Source organism: Protopterus annectens, chromosome 15.part0, assembly GCF_019279795.1.
Source record: "Protopterus annectens isolate FY-2018-M chromosome 15.part0, PAN1.0, whole genome shotgun sequence".
In the NCBI taxonomy this organism is placed as follows: domain Eukaryota; kingdom Metazoa; phylum Chordata; order Ceratodontiformes; family Protopteridae; genus Protopterus; species Protopterus annectens.
Genome location: NC_056749.1, coordinates 261,513,431 through 261,536,572, shown reverse-complemented (window position 1 = coordinate 261,536,572; position 23,142 = coordinate 261,513,431). Strand labels below are relative to the sequence as shown.

Sequence of the window (23,142 nt, the reverse complement as noted above, 5' to 3'; positions counted from 1 at the left end):
GCCAGGAAAGAAAAATACTCTGGCAGACTATCTAAGCAGAAATATCATGGACCCTCACGGATGGAAATTGAATCTACAAATCTTCAGCATGGTAACGCAAAAATGGGGATGCCCAGACAAAGATCTTTTTGCCTCCCCACTGAATTGCCAACTACAAAAATTCTGCACAAGGACTTATCACAAATAAGCATGGAAAGTGGATGCTCTTTTGTTCAGCTGGAAAAACCTCAAAGTTTATGCCTTCCCACCACTGCCTCTCCTTTCAAAGGTACTCCTAAAAGCCAGACAAGAAAAAACACAGATGATCCTGATAGCTCCAGACTGGCCACTTAGCTCAAGGCCTACCTTGGATTTTGCCTCAGATTCCACACCTTCTGACTCAACAAAACAATCAGATCCTGCACAGTCAGCTCAAAACCCTAAACCTGGCTGCATGGCAGATTCATTAGTCAAACAGGCAACACCTCTCTCTAAAGCTGTTATGGATGTCATTTTGGAGGCCAGGAGGCCTAGCACCAGGAAAGTTTACTCAGAAAAATGGAAGAGATTCTGCGCCTGGAACCAGGCTCAAAGCCTTGACCCTCTTGTTCCAAACATTCCTTAGATTTTACAATACTTAACTGAGATGCTGGACAGAGGCCTATCCTTCTCATCAATTAAGATCCACGCCTCTGCCATTTTAGCACACTACAACACAGATCCTCCTTTATTCTCTCATCCCTTGCTAAAGCAGTACCTCAGAGGGGCTAAAAACATAACACCGCCCCAGAGAGCACCAACACCAACTTGGGACCTCAACTTCGTTTTGGAAAAACTGACCCTGCCAGCTTTTGAGCCAGCCAGTACAGCCGATCTAAAATTTTTATCATGAAAAACAGCTCTGCTCCTGGCAGTAACTTCAGCACGAAGAGTCTCAGAGCTACAGGCATTAATGGCAGTGGAACTTTTTATAATTTTTTATCAGGACAGGGTTTCTTTAAGGACAAACCCTACCTTTATGCCAAAGGTGGTATCTAGTGTGGCTCTTAACCAAACCATCCATTTGCCAACTTTTTATCCAAACCCCCAGAATAAAGGGGAGAAACTTCTGCATTCTTTGGACATACACAGGCAGCTACGCTTCTACTTGGACAAAACAAAAGCTTTCTAGAAAACTGAGCATCTGTTTGTAGCATATGCTGCAGGATCACAGGGCAAGGCCATCTCACAGCAGACTCTATCCAAATGGATAGGACACTGTATTCGTTACTGCTACACACAGCATGGAAAATCAGTCCCAAATAACATTAGGCCACATTCCTCCAGGCAACAGCCACTTCAACAGCCTTTCTCAGAGGAGTATCTACCAAGGAAATGTTGGAGGCTGCAACTTGGAGTTCAGTGCACACCTTTACCAAGCATTACCACCTGCCTCTTTACTCTAAATCCAGAGCAGGATTTGCCACTACAGTTCTGCAGGGCCTCATAGCCAATCCTAACTCTTTATAGACCAGCCACCCAACCTTAGCTTTGGGATTCTACCCAAGTGTAATGACTGCAGCAGTGTAACACGAACATAGTACAGTTTTGTACCTACCATAAATGTAGATGTTCAAGTGTTCACACTGCTGCAGTCCAAATTACCCTCCCTCCATCCCCTCTAAACTAACTGGACTTATCTATACCTTTATATCCTATACAACCTTTGTGGTGTATTTGCTTGTAACTGAAGGTATTGTTCTTATTTTATATGTATATTTTTTATTAGCAATATGTATTGCCTACCTACTTGGGGGCACCTGGCATCTGGGGCAAGAAAAACTGAAGAAAATGACATCAGGGAAGAAGCAACAGCAACCGACGCCGGACCAAGACTTTGGAACTCTGGCCGACTGTGGCACCTCCTGACTGCAGGATAACCCAAGTGTAATGACTGCAGCAGTGTGAACACTTGAACATATACATTTATGGTAGGTACAAAACTGTACTTTTTGATTCCTTGGAGGCCTCTTGCAGGGCCGCAGTTACTGGATCTGTGATTAGAAGGCATGCCTGGCTCAAGGAGCAAAATCTGCCTGATCATGTTAAAGCTAAATTGTTGGATGCACCTTGATACTCTGTTTGGTAATAAGGCAGAAGAGGTTTGGTTTTAAAGAAAATGAGAAGACAAAGCTCAGTCTATGCAAACTGTAAAAGATTTCTTACAAGTGCAGCCACCAAGATTCAGTAGACACTGGCCTACAAAAAATTGGTGCTTTCCGGTGTCCAGGCGCTCGAAAGGCTCTAGATACCAATTACAGGATTCTTACATGTCAAAGCAATGGGGTGCCTCTAAGTCCAAATCTGGAGGAAACAAAGCACAACCCTACGGTAAACAGTCTCAGTGACTTCCCTCTGCCATCACCAAGCATTTATCATTTGGCAGCCCCATTAGGGGGAAAATTAGCACTTCATGCTCAATATTGGCATTTGATAACCCAGGACAAGTGGGTATTAAATATAGTATCCCAGGGATACAGATTTCATTTCCATACCTTGCCACTTCCAAACGGTTGGCCAGATCTGCCACGAAATCAATGGGCAGAGGCACAGAAACAAGTTAAGTCTCTCATGGATATGGGGGTTATTCAACCAGTACCAGAACAGGAAAAAGGGCAAGGGTTTTACTCTACTGTTCCTGGTACCCAGAAAAGACTATGCCTGGCACCCAATACTGGATTTATCGATTTTGCACACATTCTTGGACATCCCAAAATTCAAAATGCTGACTTTGCAACAGCTTCTGCCCATGCTGGGCAAGAACGCTTGGTTAGTGACTCTAGACTTGAGGCATACCTGCATATGCCAATAAGGGAATCGTGCAGAAGATACCTCCGCTTCAAGGCTGGTTTTATGCATTACCATTTCTCTGCGCTGCGCTTTGGCTTATCTACTTCGCCCAGGGTCTTTACAAAGTGCCTGCCACCAGTAATTGCATCTTGGAGACGAAGCAGCATACAAATCTATCCTTACTTGGACGACTGCTTCATTCAAGCAGAAAACAAGGACATTCTTCAACATCTGGTGTTTGTAAAAAGGCTTCTAACATGCTTAGGGTACACAAACGAAAATAAATCACAACTGGTACCCTCTCAAAAGATTACATTCCTGGGTTCAAGTTTGAATACAACTGCCCAGATGGCTTACCTTACGCCAGACAAGCAAAGCCAACTGACTATTTACTTCAAACAGATGGCAACAAAAACCCAGTTATCTGCAAGTCAAATTCTGCAGGCTTTGGGGTTCTTGGTGTCCTGCATTCTACTAATTCCATATGCAAGACTGCATATGAGGAAACTACAGTGGTATCTAAAAAGTTTATGAAGTCATCATTGTCAGTTTGGAAACAATGATTCCTCTCATCTCAGCATACAACAGGAGTTTTTGGTGGGTGGAGACATGTCACCAGAACATGGGACGGTCTTTCACTCTACCCCCTGCCACCCAAACCCTAACTACAGACGCATGAGACTATGCTTGGGTGGCCCACCTGGCGGGGAGATGCATTCAGGGCATATGGAGCCCAAAACAAATGCATCTGCATATCAACCAGAAAGCGATGTTAGCTGTTCAGAATGCCCTGACAGCCTTCAAGGACTTGCTTCATCCAGGACAACTACTGATAAAGACTGACAACACCATGGTTATGTGGTACATAAACAAGCAGGGGGGGAGGGTACACATTCCTACCCCCTTTGCAGACTAGCCATGGCGTTGTGGGACACAGCCTTGACTTACCAAGTATATCTTCAAGCTCAATTCCTGCCAGGAAAACAAAATACTCTGGCAGATGACCTAAGCAGAAATCTTATGGACCCTCAAGAGTGGAAACTGGATCCACAAGTCTTCAGCATGATAACAGAGAAATGCGGGAGTCCGGACATGGATCTATTTGCCTCTCCCCAAAATTATCAACTGGACAAATTCTGCACAAGGACTTATCACAGACAAGCATGGAAAGTGGATGCCGTATCCTTCGGTTGGAAAAAACTATCAGTCTACGCCTTTCCTCCTCTGCCTCTTCTTCCCAAGGTCTTACTAAAGGTCAGACAGGAAAAAACAAAAATGATCCTAATTGCCCTGGACTGGCCTCGCCAGCACTGGTACCCAATTCTAAGGAACATGTCTCAACTGCCTCCTTGGTACTTGCCTCAAATACCTCATCTATTGTCTCAGCAGAGCAATCAAATTCTGCACAATCAGCTCCAAACTCTGAACCTGGCAGCATGGCTGATCATGTAATTACTCAAACATCTCTCAGTAAATCTGTTATGGATGTCATTTTGGAAGTCAGAAGGCCTAGTACTAGAAAATCTTATGCTGATAAATGGAAGAGATTCTGTGCTTGGAACCAAGCACAAGGGACGAACACAGCAAATCCAAATGTTGCGTCTTTCGGCTTTTCCTGGTTAAGGGTCGCCACAGTGGAACTCCGGTCCGCTAATGATTGGTAGTTGACTTTTACATGCCGAGTTACCAGCCCTGACACAACCTTTAACGAAGGTACGCCCATTCACGCAAGTCTCCACGCGGAAGATGTTCTAGCTGAGAATCAAACCGGACAGCGTCTTACTGTGAGGCGACAACGCTACCGCAGCACCACCACCGCGGGTACACAGCAAATCCAAATATTATTCAGATTTTACAATACTTGACTGAGATGCTTGACAAGGGCCTATCCTTTTCATCAATAAAAATCCATGCCTCTGCCATCTCGGCTTATTACAACCCAGAGCCTCCCATCTTTTCTCATCCTCTGCTAAAACAGCATCTTAGAGGGGCCAAAAATTTAATGCTTCCCAGAAGATCACCAACTCCTGCATGGGACCTCAATTTTGTGTTGGAAAAGCTCACCCTGCCTCCATTTGAACCAGCAGTTACTGCAGATATAAAGTTTTTATCTTGGAAAACAGCTTTCCTTCTGGCAGTCTCTTCAGCAAGAAGGGTTTCAAAACTACAGGCCCTCATGGCTGTGGAGCCTTTTATTACATTTTACCCAGACAGGGTGTCCCTCATTACCAATCCTTCCTTTATGCCTAAGGTGGTATCCAGTGTGGCTCTTAACCAAACTGTTCACCTGCCAACTTTTTACCCAAATCCGCAGAACAAGGGGGAGCGGTTTCTGCATTGCTTGGACATGCACAGACAACTAAGATTCTACTTAAACAGGACCAATTCTCTAAGAAAGTCTGAGCAGTTACTGGTGGCATTTGCTGCAGGATCAGAGGAGAAGGCTATATTTCAAAGCAGACTATTTCTAAGTGGATAAGCCACTGCATTCGTTTCTGCTATTTGCATCATGGTAAACTGGTGCCCAAGGGAATCAGGTCATATTCCACTAGGGCTGCATCTACCTCAGCAGCTTTTCTCAGAGGGGTGCCAACCAAAGACATTCTAGAAGTTGCTACTTGGAGCTCTGTTCATACTTTTACAAAGCATTATCATTTGCCTCTCTTCTCCAAGTCCAGGGCAGGCTTTGCCACTGCAGTTCTGCAGGGCCTTATAGCCGCTCCTAATGCTATTTAGTTCCAGCCTCCCATCCATAGCTTTGGGATTCAACCCAAATGTAATGACTGCAACAGTGAAACACGAAGAACATAGTACAGTTGTGTACACTTACCATAAATGTAGATGTTCGAGTGTATTCACTGTTGCAGTCCAGGTTACCCACCCGCCAGCCCCCTTTTTTCTAGAACTTTTCTTTCCTTCACTATATTCTACAGCCTTTGTGGTGCATTTGCTTATAGATAAAGGTAGTTTGTTGTTACAATTGCATTTATATATATATATATATATATATATATATATATATATATATATATTTGCTCCCCGTTTGGGGGGCACTTGACATCTGGGACAAGAAAAGCTGAAGAAAATGGCGTTGGCTGCATGTTTTATACCCCCTGACGACCTGACGTCATGGAAGAGGAGACAGCAACCGACGCAGGACCCAAGACTTTGATATTCAGGCCGACTGAGGGCAACCTGCCAGCAGATTACCCAAATGTAATGACTGCATAAGTTAATACACTCGGAACATCTACATTTATGTAAGTGTACACAACTGTACTTTATGGAAAACTCCTCCTATCCAAGGGATTTCCTGTGCCCTCCCTCAAAAGAGCAGGGAAGTCTGATTCAGCCCTTCTTAAAGGAGTTCTTAAAGCAAAGTTCCATTCAGCCAGCTTCACAAGAAAAAAAAAACAAGTAGTACAGCATTTTACTCTCTTCTCTTAAGAAAGGAAGGGACATTGCAACTCATCAGACCTTTCAAGACTTAAATTTTGATAGTACCAGATTTTAAGTATTAACCCTGCACAGTCTTCTGGTCCTGATTTTTTCCAGTGGCCAGAATAGGGACACTGGATCTAAAGGACGCCAACCTCCATATTTCCTATCCTTCAAGAACACAAGAATTTGATATTCAAGACGTTGAGTCATACTTCATATTTTATGCTTTAACATTTGGCTTTACTGCAACCAGGATATTTAGCAAATGTGTGGTACCAGTAGTAGCATTTTGCAGAACCAAGGGTTCTATGTTCGTAATTAAGGAACCTGCTCGATTCAGGCAACTTCTATTGCAGAACTTCTGTCAGCCATACAAATTACAATGGATTGCTTCCAGAAGGTGGGCATAACCCTAGATGTCATTAGTCGCAACTGACAGCCCAACGAATGGGTTACAGTCCTGGAAGCAGACTTGAGCACAGTTTAATGGAAAGCCTTTCTACCAAGGGACAAGATTGTGCAGGAAATATTCTGAGAGAAAGTCTTCCGATCATAATGGCTAGATAGTTTGTGAAGATGCTGGGGTATGTCCTATTGGTCCCCCTGCAGTGGTTTTTGTAATATATATATTTATGCTGGTCCTGACACCAGCAATCTTTGGAAACACCAGTCCCTCTCCTGCCGTGCCTGAAGAAGCGATACTTGGAAGTAAAGCATAAAGGTGAGCCTACATGTCCCTTTCCATCTCCCAGAGGCAAACTAGATAGAGAAGGGGTGTACCAGAGTTTAAGTTTTTTGCTTCCTTAAACGGGTTGATCAGCAGGTTTTGCCCAAGAACCTCTCAAGAGGGAAGTGGAGAATGGATACATTCCCCTTCACCAGGATAAACCTTTTTATTTTTGCCTATTACCCCTTATCCCCTGAGGATTGCCGAAAGTGAGGGCTTCAGGTTATATGGAGGTAAGAATTTTTATAGTTTTTCTTTTGCTTTTGAAGAAGCTTGTGTTATTGAAAGCATTGAGATGCAGTTAGTCAAGCTTTTCACTTCCTGTCAAATTTCCTGGACGTATGTAAGTCTGGAAGATTTACTGATCAGGTGAGACCTTCATATACTCTAATTTACATTTAGATCAAGTGAATTTCTTCCGTGAATTGTCTATTTTGTTGCCTTCAATGACGACATGGCTACAAATTTCAGTGCAAGGCTGCTACAAAAAGTTGTCATCTAAGCATATTTGAAGGAGGCTTTAAGTGAATGTTGACAGATGATGCTTCCTTGCAGCCTATTGATTGCTGATAAGCTAAGTAGTGCCATGCTGCAGATCATCTTAGCCTGAAAACCTGCAGTAAACATCCAGTATCACCACTGGGCCTATTCTCCATCATTAATCCCCACTGAATGGCTAGCCACTACCCCATTTTGTTCATGGGTCCACAGGGAAGCCCTTGTAATGTGGACAACTGACAGTTTTTATCAGCATTGTTAATTCCTAATCCTCCTTATATTGGCTGATATGAACACTTGAGTCACTACAAGGAGTTCCTGCGCCTCTGCTTGGGCCTATGCTCCCACAGGAAAGGTATCATCATCAGAGTGGGAACTCTGAAGTTGCAAGCAGACAAACTGGACCATCACTGTCTCCTGCTGGGTATGCGAGCCAACATTATCCACTTGCACTCATCCTGTCAGTCACTTGGCTTCCCCAATATCTGAGCTGCAAAGTTAGGTTGACTGAGTTGTAGTCTAGAGCTAGAGCTTGAAGAGAATAGTTAAGCTACCTACAAAAACTCCAAACCTTTGAGGACAGTAGATCATTCGGTAAATAACCCACCCTCACCAGATTGTATGATTAAGATGAGAGAAAAAATTGCTCTTTACTTTTCTGGGCATTTCTTTTCCATCACAGATAATGGCAGATTTGTTTCATGATTAACAGTTTAAACGTATTTGAGTAGTTCTGCTAATTCAGTGGTAGTGCTGTAATAAGTGTACCCTGATTCATCAGTGCCTCGAATCTGTCAGAATGGTAAGTATTAAAATTTTCATTTTTCTTAGTCCTCATTACCAAGGGGAGACTCCCTTGTCATAGTGTGTTAAGTAACTAGCAGTATAGAACTGATGTTAACCATTTTAGCTACTCAGCTTAGTAAGGGAGATCCTTATATTTGGCAGATTCTGAAACGTGTTCCTAACAGTGTACTGTGGTTGCTCCGTTTCCCTGCCGTTGGTGAACCAAATATCCAGCAGTATGCACAGAATATGGGTCTGGCACAGGCTAGGATCATCTTCTCCCCTGTTGCCCCTAAAGAAGAACACGTGAGGCGAGGCCAGCTAGCTGATGTTTGCCTTGATACACCCCTTTGTAATGGACACACTACTGGTATGGATGTGCTTTGGGCAGGAACACCCATGGTTACCATGCCAGGTAAGAGCTCTACAAGAGGTACGATTTACAATTTATTTTTCTCATTTTTTTGTGTGAAAATAGTGATTGTTGATTAGCTTTTTATTGGAAGCTGTAACAGTGTGGAAGTAGTGATTTGTTCTGTGTGATCTGAAAGTGTTGTAACAGAGTCATTGCATTGCTGTTGAGGTGGTGGTAGTTTGTCATTAAATTAAGGATCAAGTCTATGCAGCTCATTGTAGTGTTAGGCATTGTGGAGACTTTTGGCTGACTTACGCTTCAGCTAACTGCTTAGTCCTCAAGTATCTGTTTCCACAGGAAAGTTGGGAGGAGTGTTTTTTAAATATCTTAGTACCATGCATAGAACGCTGTACTCCTGTGTGTCATGAGACGCCAATCTGGTCAGTAAGAACTCCAAGCGAGTATAAAAAACTGAATTTAATGTGCAAAAAGAACAACTCAACAAAAACAGTTAAGCGCTTTCACTCGCAAAATACGAGCTTCTTCAGGACTGTTACAAACAGGAAATAGATACATTTTAAAAACTTTTTGGCGCCAAAATGCTACCTTGTATCAAAAGTTCTTAAAGATGTACTAACAATAAAGTATTATTAAAAACATTATTTCCTAAACACATAATGTCCATCTAAAAACATTAAATTAGATAATCAAATAATAATGAATAATAAATAGTATTTGAATAAATTGTAAACTATGTACTAATAACTTATAATGTATTTGATAAATTTAAAAACTAATAAATACCATGAATGTATAATACACACATATATATATATATATATATATATATATATATATATATATATCTACACATGAAAATAAAAGTAAAATATACCATTTATAAATATCTATGTAAATAATAATACCGGTTTTATGGTAATAAAATCATTTAATCCAGGTGGATTAGAAGCGTCAGTATATAACTGCCACCATGTTTCCTTATATGACAATAGTCCTTTATAATCGCCCCCTCGTGGTGCACATAACAAATTTTCCAAGATAGCAAATTTGAATGTACATGTATTTTCATATTGTTTTATGTGCTTATATAGGGCGTTCTTTTCATCACATGTCTTTATACTATAATAATGTGCATATATTCGTTTATGCAATTTCCGTTCTGTTTGAAAAATTATATTGAAAAATTATATAGAGAGAAGTAATACACCTAGACACTTTGTTATAAGTAATAATAAAAAAACTACAAAATGTGGCAATTGCAAACAGTGTTTTGCTATATACGAAGAAAGCCACATTATTTTAGACAATATACATAGATCTAAAATAACATTTGTTAGTGGAAATTGTAACACCAGATGGATTATTTATTTAGCAAAATGTACAGCATGTTCTGGATTTTATATTGGCAAAACAGAACAGAAATTGCATAAACGAATATATGCACATTATTATAGTATAAAGACGTGATGAAAAGAACTCCCTATATAAGCACATAAAACAATTTGGAAATACACATACATTCAAATTTGATATCTTTGAAAATTTGTTATGTGCACCACGAGGGGGCGATTATAAAGGACTATTGTCATATAAGGAAATATGGTGGCAGTTGTATACTGACGCTTCTAATCCACCTGGATTAAATGATTTTATTACCATAAAACCGGTATTATTTACATAGATATTTATAAATGGTATATTTTACTTTTTATTTATATATATATATATATATATATATATATATATATATGTGTGTATTATACATTTATAGTATTTATTAGTTTTTAAATTTATCTAATACTTTATAAGTTATTAGTACATAGTTTACAATTTATTCAAATACTATTTATTATTTATTATTATTTGATTATCTAATTGAATGTTTTTAGATGGACATTACGTGTTTAGGAAATAATGTTTTTAATAATACTTTATTGTTAGTACATCTTTAAGAACTTTTGATACAAGGTAGCGTTTTGGCGCCAAAAAGTTTTTAAAATGTATCTGTTTCTTGTTTGTAACCGTTCTGAAGAAGCTCGTATTTTGCGAGTGAAAGCGCTTAACTGTTTTTGTTGAGTTGTTCTTTTTGTACATTAAATTCAGTTTTTTATACTCGCTTGGAGTTCTTACTGACCAGATTGGCGTCTCATGACCACATAGGAGTACAGCGTTCTTTACTGAGTTTTCATTTGTGCTGTTTGAACGCTGTTTTTTCCATTTCCTTTTGGATTATTAGTACCATGCATTGCATAGTGGCATGAGTAGGCATTCAGTTATAAAAGAAAAAGCAAACCATTACAGAATTTTTCCCTTGTGTACGTAAAACAAATGTGTTGTCTTAATATTCAATTTAAAATTGCATTGCTCAAGTCCTGTCTTGATATATCCTCCTATGCATTATTCTGTAGTGTTGTTCCCACAGATTACATTTATTTCTGTGTAGTTTACTTTTCCCCTTTTCTAAAGATACCATTTCCAGTTTTTTTATGTCCTTTGCAACATTCACCAGTTCTGTTTTATTTATTAATATTTCCTAGTAATTGCTTATTTTAGGCAACAAACAGCTTTGATAAAGCTAGCCTAGCCACCCAACACTGTAAACCTTGGCTGTAGATAGATGATTGTCACTGTTGAAGTGACACCCCAACCCCATGTGCAAAAATGGGAAAAGGGGGTTGTGGATGGATAAACTTGTTTTAGACAGCCATCAGTATTAAACTTGGTAAAGCATCTAGGCAATTCAGTTTCCATGTCCTGTTTCAAAAGAATTTCCTTAGTCACAATAAGTTTCTACCCAACTTTTCTGACGAAATATCCTGAAGGGAATTTATAAAGTCTAAAAATCATGTTCCCGGTACTCATCATTTGCCTGTCGCACCTCCAGCAATTGCTGTGGACCTGTGGAAAAATTAGTCTGCTTAGGATATAAAAATACCTATGCAAACATTTGTGTGCAAAAATTTTAAGCCTTGTAGATTTTGTTGCATAATTAGAGCAGTACAAATATTTTCCCATTGTTTCTTTATATACTGCCTTTCCATCCTCATTTCAATTTTTTCCGGCCTCTTCTGATCAAGTCTTATAATTACGTTGCATTATTTTATTTGTTATGCTAGTTATCGTTTTACCACCACAGCTTCTGTTCTAGACTAAACTGTAAAGTCAACCCGAGTTGGTCTTTTATTTAACACTACCATATCCATTTCTATATGCCGATACTCTCAATTTCTTGTAAGGAAAGTCGGTCTTAACCCCACAATCCCTATTTCTACTTGGCCTCATCCTTGTCTGACTTTTCTCTCCCTAGCTGTTTGCACTGAATGCCATGGTTCCTTTGCTGATTTTGCCAATCCTTATTTTAAACAAATAGGGATGACTGTCTCCATTCTCTGTTGACTTGGTTCTCAAAATATTTTCTGCTACTTTTTAGAAATAATATTCTGTTTGATGCCACTGCTAAGTCCTTGCATCCAAAAATCATAGTGTTTCTTGACCTTCCCTGTATTTTCAACATTTCTTTCCATTTTGATTTGTAGTCTTCTACGTTTGCTTTGTATATGAGCTTAACTTGTAGTTCTAAAGTATCCTTTCACATCTGGTAATTTTAAGCCACCTTGCTCTGTGAGAAGAAGCAGTTTATCCCTTTCCCTCCCACATTCGTATAATTCTCTAATTATGGCCCACAGCCTCTCCTCTGGTTGATGAAATATGTGCGACATGTATTCATTACTAAAGGGACTAAAAAAAAAAATGCCTGTATCATACCTCTCAACCTCTTAGTGGTAGAAATCTGGAAAAAGTCTGACAAACTGTGGGGACCAAGGCCGAAAAATAAGGACAAATTTTAAATATTGCTCTTAGTTGCTAGAATAATAGGGTTTGTGTTAACATGCATTTTTTCTGAAGGATTTGAAGTTTTAAATTCAAATGTATGTCATTATTTAGTGACTTCCGTCATCAAATCAGTGATTTGCCAGAAAATCACAAATTTTGAGGAACGGATCAAAAATATGAGACAAAACTGCGGTGGTGGTGCTGCGGTAGTGTTGTCGCCTCATAGACGTTGCCCGTTTGATTCTCAGTTAGAGCATCTTCTGTGTGGTGACATGCGTGAATGGGCGTTCCTTCGTTGAAGGTTGTGCGTTAGGCCCGGCAAGCCAGCACGTAAAAATCTACTGCCAATCATTGGCGGACTGGAGTTCCGCTATGGCGACCCCTAACCAGGAAAAGCCGAAAGACGCAAACAAATCAAAAATGAGACAAAAATCTGGACATTCTGCAAAAATCTGGACAGTTGAGAAGTAGGCTCATTATCCGTTTCAATTGTCAAGAGCTTCCAGCTTGTCACTTTTTATAATTTTTGTTTAGTCACCTCCCTCATATCCTTAGCTGTCATAGTAGAATTTTTTTTAATCCAAGCTCCTAAATACTTATGTCCACATCAATGTGGAGTGTGCTAAACCAGTTCATGTGTGGGAGCATTTATGATCTTCGTGTTTCACTGTTGCAGTCCTCACCTGTGGATTATCCCTGCTGTGGTAACCCTTGGCCGGCCCGAATACTAGTCAGTGTTTTTGTGTGCCGGCTACTGTCACCTGTAGTCTGACGTCAGGTCGTCAGTACTGTAAAGAAAGGCAGCCGACGTCATTACATCAGTCTTTCTTGCCGTGGAGCCCGTAGAAGCAGCGGTTCGCACATGTGCCAGTCGGTCGCTACCAGAAGTCGATTTTCAGCAGCAAACGTCTAGAGCGAAGTACCCCATTGGGGACCCTTTTTTCTTGCTCTAATCGATGTCTGAAAAAGTTAATTGTCTCGCCTGTGGAAAGCAGATCCCACACAGAGACTTTCATTTTTACTGCATCACTTGTTTAAGCCCAGACCACGAAGTCCCTCATTGCCTGTTCTGTGCCCTCTTTAATGCGAGAATCGTTCACAGTACAGCTCTTTTTGTAGACAGTTATTTTCATATTCAGTCTTCGAATTCTGATATGGCATCTATCAGCCAACAATCCACCATTTCAAAAAAAAAAAAAACCATTAAGATAGTGACAGGCCACACAAGGCTAAGCCTTCCGACGACGCTCCCACTAAGCAAGTCGTCAGTTCTCCAGAATTCAGTGAGCCACTTCCGCAGGCCCTGATGGACAACTAACTCTCTATGCAGGCCTTTACCAAGACACTTTCGGAGTCTGGTATGCCGCAGAAGTCTACTTTGTCTTCTGAGCCTTTGGTCGTCTCTGCCTTGGTTTGGTCCGGAGCAACGACGCAGGCACCAGCTTCTGAGGAGGCTGTTCGCACTACCAATTCTAGACAAAAAGACGTCTTTTCCGAGTACTGTTTCTCAGAGACCGGATTATCTCAGGCCTCGAAGCCAGGCCACTCGTAGAAAATCTGCTTCTAGCCACCATCTTGCTGCTTCTCCTCCACCCCAAATTCAAATGCTTAAAATGGCAGATCATCTCATCTCCCTTATCTGAGGTACTAAGGCCCCCACGCCAAAAAGGAAAATGCTTCCTTCTCTAGAAATTTTGTAAGACCAAGAGTCTGAGGAATCTGATTATTCTGCCTTTGAAGAGGAACAACAGCCCTTAACTGTTTGTTAGGATTCAAATGGAGAGGAATCCATCCCTTCTGCCTCCCCTCCAGAGTACATCTCCTTCGTGGAAACCCTTCACTCCCTCAGGGAACATTTTCAGTGGGAATCTCAGGACTACCCACAGTCAAAGAAACTACTTAGTTTCTGGACCTGTCCCAGCACAGACCCCTGGCCATCCCACCTATTCTAGAAGTCGTTGATGTATTACTTGAATCAAGTTTAGCCCCTGATGTCCTGCCTCCTGCTCCAGCTAAACCTGACAGGTAATGCAGAGTACCGGATTCTCACAGATACCTGTACAAGGAACCCTGCTGCAGACCCTGAGGTCATTACATAGGGACCCAAAGGAGCTAAGACTAGTTCTGCCAAGAATCCTCTTCCTTCTGACAAAGACTCCAGAGCTCTAGACAGCTAAGGTTGCAGAGGTATATACTTTTTTAACCTATCGGAGCACTCCGTTGTCAGTTCCATAGGTTAAAATATCGACAACACACTTTGGAACAATTAAAACAGAAGATTGATACCTCTCCTGGCGGTGCCAACTCAAAAGAACTGGCAGAATTACTATACTCTGCTTGTCAAGTGGCCAAAACAGCAGTGACAGGATTTGTTACTAGAAGACCTGCATGGCTGAAGGAACAACCTCTCCTTGATCATGTCAAGTCTAAACTTATTGATGCACCCCTAGATAAGTAGTGCTTGTTTGGGGGGGGGGGCAGAAGAGGTGCTTAAAAAGATGGAAAACAAAGCAAAATCTATGCAAACAATAAAAGATTTCTTTCATCTTCAACCACCCAGACCCAGATTCAGTAGGAACTTTCCCTCTAAACACTGGGCCTTCCCTGCATCCAGCAGACAGGGCCAAAGTAAGCCCCGCAGGGACAGGACATCCAGGCCCCCATCCCAGGGCCAGCAAAGAGGCAAACAATGGACCACTTACACCTCTAAGGCAGGGAGTTCTAAGCCAAGCTTCTGTGGTAAGCACTCGCAGTGACTCTCCCTCCCCCTCTGCCCTCCTTTCACTCTTAAAACTAGGAGGAAGGCTCACCCTCATTAAGATCAATTGGGTCTCTATAACCAAGGACCAATGGGTATTAAAAAAATTATTTCTCAGGGATAAAGATTCTCCTTCAGTGAACTCCCTATTCCAAGAGGGTACCCAGACCTCCCACCAAACCAGTGGGCAGAGGCATTAAAACAGGTAAAAAAACACTAATATCCCACGGGGCAGTAGAACCTGTTCCTATGGATCAAACAGGAAAAGGTTTTTACTCCAGACTATTCCTTGTTCCCAGAAAAGAGTGCACTTGGCGCCCCATCCTGGATCTATCCAAAGTGAAAACCTCCTTGGTGGTCCCCAAATTCAAAATGCCAACCTTGCAGCAGCTCCTGCCTATGCTCATACAAAATGCCTGGCTAGTGACACTAGACCTAAAAGATGCTTACCCTCTACATCCCCATCAGGGAATCGTACAGAAAATTCCTGCGCTTCAGAGCAGGCAATCAGCACTTTCAGTTCTCTGCACTCCCTTTGGCTTGTCTACTGCTCCCAGAGTATTCACCAAATGCTTGGCCCCGGCTATAGCATTCTGCAAACACAGAAATATACATATTTACCCTTATCTGGATGACTGTCTCATTCATGTGAACAGCAAAGAAAATTTGCTGCAGGATCTTCTCTTTGTCAAAAAAAAAAACTCGTAACTTCCCTAGGGTTCACTATCAACGAGAAAAAAAATCAAAGCTAAACCCCCCCCACCAGGAAGATTGTTTTCCTGTGAGCTTTGCTAGACACAGCAACCCTAATGGCCTTCCTATCTCCATAAAAGCAGAGCTTCCTGCCTCTCTACTTCACCCAGCTGGCTTCGAGAAGTCACCTCACTGCGAGGAAGTTTCTGCAAGCACTGATGTACATGGCATCTTGCATCCTTCTCATCTCTCACCAGGCTTCACATGAGAAAGCGTCAGTGGTACTTAAAGAACCTTTGTTCTTCGTGTTTCACTTTTGCAGTCATCACACTTGGGTTATCTGCCTGCAGGTAGCCCTCCGTCAGCCTGAATACCAGAGTCTTGGGATTTCTGTGTCGGGTGCTGTCGCTTCTTCCATGACGTCAGGGGTATAAAACAGGCAGCCGACGCCATTACATCAGTCTTTCTTGCCGAGAAGGAGCCGAAAGCAGAAGCAGTTTGCAAGTGCTGGTTGGCCACTACTTGAAATTTTCGTTTTTCAAGTTTCAAACCTGAAGTCTTCTAAAGCTAAGTATCCCGTTGGGGATTTTTTTTTTCTCTGTCTAACCGATGTCAGAAAAAGTTAACAGTTGTCTTGTCTGTGGAAAGCAAATACCTCAGAGATTTTCAGTCTTACTGCGTCACCTGTTTAGGCCCAGACCATGACATCCCTCGCTCTCTGTTTTGTGCCTTAACGCCCGAACCATTCGTCATCGGGCTATTTTTGTCGCTAAATTCTTTCGCTCTCGTTCTCCGTATTCTGAAATGGCTTTGATAAGCCATCTGACTACCAATCTTCAGAAAAAGCGTAGAGAGAAAGAGACAGACCCCCATAGGTCAAAAACTGTCGATGTTTCCATTAAGCTAGTCGCCAGTCCGCTGGTACTCTGGCATCTTTGCAGCCCCTGATGTCTGCTTCTACAGATTCCCAGGCTTCTGCTGAGACCCATTCGGAGTCCGGTATGCTGTGAGATGCTTGGACTATGGAACCTGTGGGTATCTCTGAGGCTGTATTCCGACCTACTGATATTCGCATTAAACCGACAACTTTGCTTTTAGCTAAAACTACCAAGTTTCTCAGGCCCAGAGTACGCACTATGCCCAGAAAACTGATGACCAGAGTGGATGCTCAAGCTCCCATGCCTCAAAAACAAATGCTTAGAATGGCTGAAGACCTTATCACCCTAATTAGGGGAAGCCAGCCTTCCCCTGCTAAGAGACAAAGAATTGAGTTTCTTTCTGATTCTGTAGACCAGGAATCCGATGTTTACCAGGACATACCCTTATCTAACTTTGAGGATTCAGATGCAGAGCAATCCATTGCCTCTGCCTCCCTTCCAGAGGATTTTTCTTTTGGTGAAACCTTGCATACTTTTGAGAGCATTTCCGCTGGGAATGCCAGGATTATCCTCAGTCCAAAAAGAGACTCAAAAAGTTTAGAGTTGCCTCAGCACAGGCCCCTAGCTATACCCCCTGTCCTGGATGTTGTAGATGTCTTCATGGAATCCAGTCTTACTCCAGTCACTTACCACCAGCCCCTAGAAAACTTGACAAGGTACTACAGAGTACCTGATTCTCACAAATTTCTCTTTAAGAATCCTACTGCGGATCCAGAGACCCATTTCCCAGGGGTTTAAAGGTGTTAAGGCTACTACAGCCAAAAACTTTACTCTCTCAGATATGGATTCCAGAGCTTTAGAATGGGGTAAGAAGGTATATACTTCTGCAACTCTTGCCATCGTGGCATTGAATTGCCAGTTTAACATGTTGAAGTACAGCACATTTTAGGGAACCAATTAAACAAAAAATGGTATTACTTCCAGATTGTGCAGAAAGTAAAGATTTACAAGAGTTAATGCCAACCAAGTTAGTAAGCATACTTTGCAGTGTGGCTTTGATGCCCTAGAAGCATCTTGCAGGGCTACAGTCACTGGATGTATACTGAGAAAGGCATGCTTAGCTGAAGGAACAAACCTTGCCAGACCATGTCAAATCAAAATTACTAGACGCTCCTTTAAATCAGGACCATTTGTTTGGCACCAAAGCATAAGAGGTTCGTAAAAAGATGGAAGAAAAAGCTAAATCTATACAAACTGTTAAAGAATTCTTAAAAGTGCAGCCACCTAGATTCAGTAGGCATTGGCCTACTAAAATGTGGTCCTTTCCAGCCCCTTCCAGGCCTTCTCAGTCCAAACCCAGGGGAACCCGACCACCAAGACTACAATATCAGGGTACTCGGAGATCTAAACAATGGAGTGCTCCCACCTCAAAAAACAGGGAGTGGCAAGCCACCCTCTTATGGAAAAAGCTCACAATGACTTGTCAATTATCCTTCCCAGCCCTGCCCAACTACTTGCGCCACTAGGTGGAAAACTTGCCTTTCATGCCAAAAACTGGATGTCCATTACTCAGGACCGATGGGTCCTAAACATTGTATCCCAGGGGTACAGATTCTACTTCCATTCCCTGCCAACCCCAAGCAGGTTTCCAGACCTTCCTCCAAACCAATGGGCAGAGGCTCAAAAGCAAGTACTTTCCTTTCTCTCTGTCAGGGCCATTCAACCTGTTCCAGTAGAACAAAGGGAACAGGGTTTCTACTCCAGACTGTTCCTGGTACTCAGAAAAGAGGGCTCTTTGAGCCCAATCCTGGATCTGTCAATTCTCAACACCTTCTTTCTGGCGGTCCCAAAATTCAAAATGCTTGTCCTGCAACAGCTTCTCTGTATGCTAGCCAAGGATGCCTGGCTAGTCACCCTAGACTTAAAAGAAGCTTATCTGCACATCCCCATAAGGGATTCTTGCAGGAAATATCTACGTTTCAGGGCAGGCTCTCTGCACTATCAGTTCTCTGCACTTCCCTTTGGCTTATCTACTGCACCCAGAGTATTCACAAAGTGCCTGGCTCCAGCCATTGCATACTGCAGGCAGAGAAATATCCAAATTTTCCCATACTTGGACAATTGCCTGATTCAGGCACACAGGAATTACTACTACAACAGCTGACATTTCTAAAAAGACTCCTATCTTCATTGGGGTACACCATCAACGAAAATAAATCAGAACTAGTGCCAGGTCAAAAAATTGTATTCATGGGAGCAAGCTTTTACACAACTTCCCAGATGGCCTTTCTCACTCCAGAAAAACAGGTCTATTTGAACAACTACTTCAAACAAATGGCCACCAAATCCCAGCTATCTGCAAGGAAAATACTGCAAGCCTTAGGGTTCATGGCCTCATGCATTCTGCTAATTCCATATACAAGACTGCATATGAGGAAACTTCTGTGGTACTTAAGTCTTTGGTGCCAACATTCTCAGGACCTAGAAACAGTCATTCCTGAAATTCCTTGTCTACGGGCCGAGTTCCTTTGATGGGCAGAAGCATGCAACCACAAAAAGGGACTGCCTTTCACTCTTGTCTACGGGCAGAGTTCCTTTGGTGGGTAGAAGCATCCAACCACAACAAGGGACTGCCTTTCACTCAACCCCTCGCCAGCCAAATCCTGACTGCAGACGCATTAGACTATGCATGGGGGGGATCACATGGCAGGCAAATGCATTTAGGGAAAGTGGAGCCCAGGACAAATTCTCCAGCACATCAATCAAAAAAAGATGTTAGCTGTACAGTATACTCTGACAGTTTTCAAATACCTAATCCTTCCAGGACAGCTGCTGGTAACAGACAACACTACAGTTATGTGGTACATAAACAAGCAGGGGGAACTCATTCTTACCCACTCTGCAGATTAGCCATGGCCCTGTGGAACACAGCCTTGAGCAACCAAGTGCATCTACAAGCTCAATTCCTGCCAGGCAGACAGAATTCACTGGCAGACACCTTGAGCAGAAATCTCCTGGACCCACACGAGTGGAAATTGGAGCCCAATGCCTTCAACCTTCTAATCCAGAGGTGGGGACACCAGAGGTGGACCTCTTTGCCTCCCCCGAGAACCACCAGTTGAGCATATTTTGCACCAAGGACCCTCACGGCAGGGCCTGGAAGGTGGATGCCTTATCTATCAAATGGGAAAACCTCTCAATTTATGCATTTCCCCCTCTACCCTCCTCTTAAAGGTACTACTCAAGGTCAGACAGGACAGCCCAAAAGCTATTCTTATTGCCCCAGATTGGCCACACCAGCACTGGGTACCCACTCTTACGCAGTCTGACAACAGTGCTACCCTGGCACCTTCATCAGACACCTTCCCTGCTGTCTCAGCAGGAGGGACAGATTTTGCATTCACAGCTTCAAACCCTAAACCTTGCTGCCTGACACCTTGTCCCTTGAATACTCCACCAGCAACCCTCAGCAAGCAGGTGCTGGACGCCATTCTTTAGGCTAGAAGGCCTAGTACTAGAAAATCCTATGCTGAAAATTGGAAAATATAGTGCCCTTGGAGTCAGTCTCAAGGAAAGGACAGCTGTGCCCTCCTTATCTCAAATCCTTGATTACATAGCAGCGATACTCCACAGAGGCCTATCCTTCTCTTACATTAAGATTCATGCCTCTGCCATCTCAGCTCAGTATAATACTGAGCCACCTCTATTCTCTCACCCTTTCATCAAACAGTTTATGAGAGGGGTTAACAACTTAAGGCCCCCTAGGAGAGCACCCACCCCTGCTGCGACCTTAACTTTGTACTGGAAAAGCTCACGCCCCCCCCCCCCCCCCCTTTGAACATGCAGCTTCAACAGAGTTAAAATTCCTTTCTTGGAAAACAGCCTTGCTTTTAGCCATAACCTCAGCTAGAAGATTGTCTGAGATACAGGCACTAATGGCTGTAGAACCCTTCATTATTTTCCATGCTGACAGGGTTTCCCTCAGGACTAACCCATCCTTTATGCCTAAGGTGGTCTCCAGTGTGGCTGTAAACCAAGCCATCCATTTGCCAACTTTATTACCTAATCCTCTAAAGGGGAAAGGATCCTGCACTTCCTGGACATGCGCAGACAGCTCAGGTTCTACCTTGACAGGACTAAACCTTTCAGAAAGTCTGACCAGCTGCTAGTCAGCTTTGCTACAGGGGCAGAGGGCGAGGCCATTTCAAAGCAAACCATTCCCAAATGGATAGCACACTGCATCCATTTCTGCTACAAGCACCATGGAAAACCTACCCCACAGGGGATCAGAACACATTCCACTAGGGTTACTTCCACCTCTGCAACATTTCTCAGCGGAGTCCCTACCATGAACTTTCTGGAAACTGCAACCTGGTGTTCTATGCACACCTTCACCAAGCATTACCACTTACCCATTTTTTTCTAAATCCAGAGCTGGATTTGCTACAGCAGTCTTGCAAGGCCTGCTAGCCATCCCTAACTTCTCTTGAATGCCTCCACCCTTCCTCGGCTTTGGGAATTAACCCAAGTGTGATGACTGCAACAGTGAAACATGAAGAACATAGCACAGTTGTGTACACTTGCCCTAAGTGTAGATGTTCGAGTGTATTCACTGTTGCAGTCGTGGTTTCCCACCATCCAGCCCCCTGTTTTTCTCTGTCCTTTCTTCCTATCTTCTCTATGGCCATTTTTATGGCAGGGGTATTTACTTTTTACTGGTGATGTTCCACACCGTATACTAGCTTCCTATTTGGGGTGGTTCCTGACATCTGGGGCAAGAAAAATTGATGTAATGGTGTCTGTTGCCTGTTTTATATCCCTGATGACCTGATGTCATGGAAGAAGCGACTGCATCTGACGCAGAAATCCCAAGACTCTGGTATTAGGGCTGAGTGAGGGCTACCTGCAGGCAGATAACCCAAGTGTGATGACTGCAGCAGTGAATACATGCCAACATCTACATTTATGGTAAGTGTACACAACTGTACTGTGTCAGCACTCAGTACTTAGAGACCACTCTCTCCCACTGATTCCTTGCATAAGGTACAAATTTCTCTGATGGGCAGAGGCCTGTGCCATGAGCAAGGGTCTTCCCTTCATCCTCCTCCCTTCCGGCCAGACCATCACCACCAGTGCCTCAGACATAGCTTGGGGTGCTCACCTAGCAGGCAGGTATACCCAAGGCCTTTGGAATGCCCAGCAACATCACTTGCACATCAACTTGAAAGAAATGATGGCAGTGCAAAACGTTTTGACTTCCTCCCAACACATTCTCAGGCCAGGGGTCCTCCTTATAAAAACAGACACCACAGTAGTGTGGTACATCAACAAACAGGGAGGCACCCAATGTTACCCCCTGTGCAGGTTAGCCATGAGTCTCTGGCTTACAGCCACCTCCATGGGGCTACACCTAATTGCACAATACTTAACAGGGATCAACAACACACTGGCAGATGACCTAAGCAGAAACTTAATAGACCCCATAAATGGCAGCTCCACAGTGAAACCTTTATGCAAATCACCCAGGAATGGGGGACCCCAGAGGTGGACCTCTTTGCCTCTCACCTCAATCATCAGCTGCGCAAGTTTTGTACCAGGGAGTATCACCTCCTAGCATGGAAGGTGGATGCCTTGACCTTTTCCTGGCGCTCCCTCTTTGTGTACGCAATACCCTCTTATGCCCCTTATTCCCAAGGTTCTGATCAAAATAAGAGAGGAGAGACCAAAGGTCATCCTTATTGCTTCAGATTGGCCCAGACAGCATTGGTACCCCTTACTACACAATCTAACATTACAGCCCTTGAAGCTGCTTCCCCCAAGGTCAGACCTCTTGACCCAGGAGAGGGGGGAAGGTAATGCACCCAGACCTACAAACTCTTAAACTTTCAGCATGGCTTATACATGAAAAACTAACAAAGTCACTGTTAAGCAAACCGGTCCTGGGCATCATCATAGAGGCCAGAAGGCCAAGCACAAGAAAATCTTATGCAGAAAAATGGAAAAGATTCTGCTCCTGGAAACAATCGAAAGGGGGCAGTACCTCCCAACCTTCCATCCCTCTCATCCTGGATTACTTAGCAGAGTAGGGGCCTCTCCTCCTCTATTAAAATCTATGCCTCGGCCATCTCTGCCTATTATGATTCTGACCCACCCCTCTTCTCTCATCCTTGGATTAAGCAAGTCCTCAGAGAGGCTTCTAATATCAGGCCTCCCAGAAGATTACCTACTCCACCCTAGGACCTGAATTATGTGTTAGAGGAGCTAACCTTACCTCCTTTCGAACATGTCACTTCAACAGAATTGAAATACCCCTCCTGGAAGACTGTCTTCCTGCTGGCTATCA

General features: G+C 42.9%; 1 protein-coding gene across 1 annotated transcript in view; it reads left to right on the top strand.

The window, feature by feature from the left end:
• OGT (O-linked N-acetylglucosamine (GlcNAc) transferase) overlaps positions 1 to 23,142 on the top strand; it is a 2,411,396-nt gene that overhangs the window by 2,119,941 nt on the left and 268,313 nt on the right. The window contains exon 20 of the mRNA XM_044057256.1: positions 8,423 to 8,675. Coding sequence (XP_043913191.1) covers positions 8,423 to 8,675 — 253 coding nt within the window. The remainder of the gene's footprint in view (positions 1 to 8,422; positions 8,676 to 23,142) is intronic.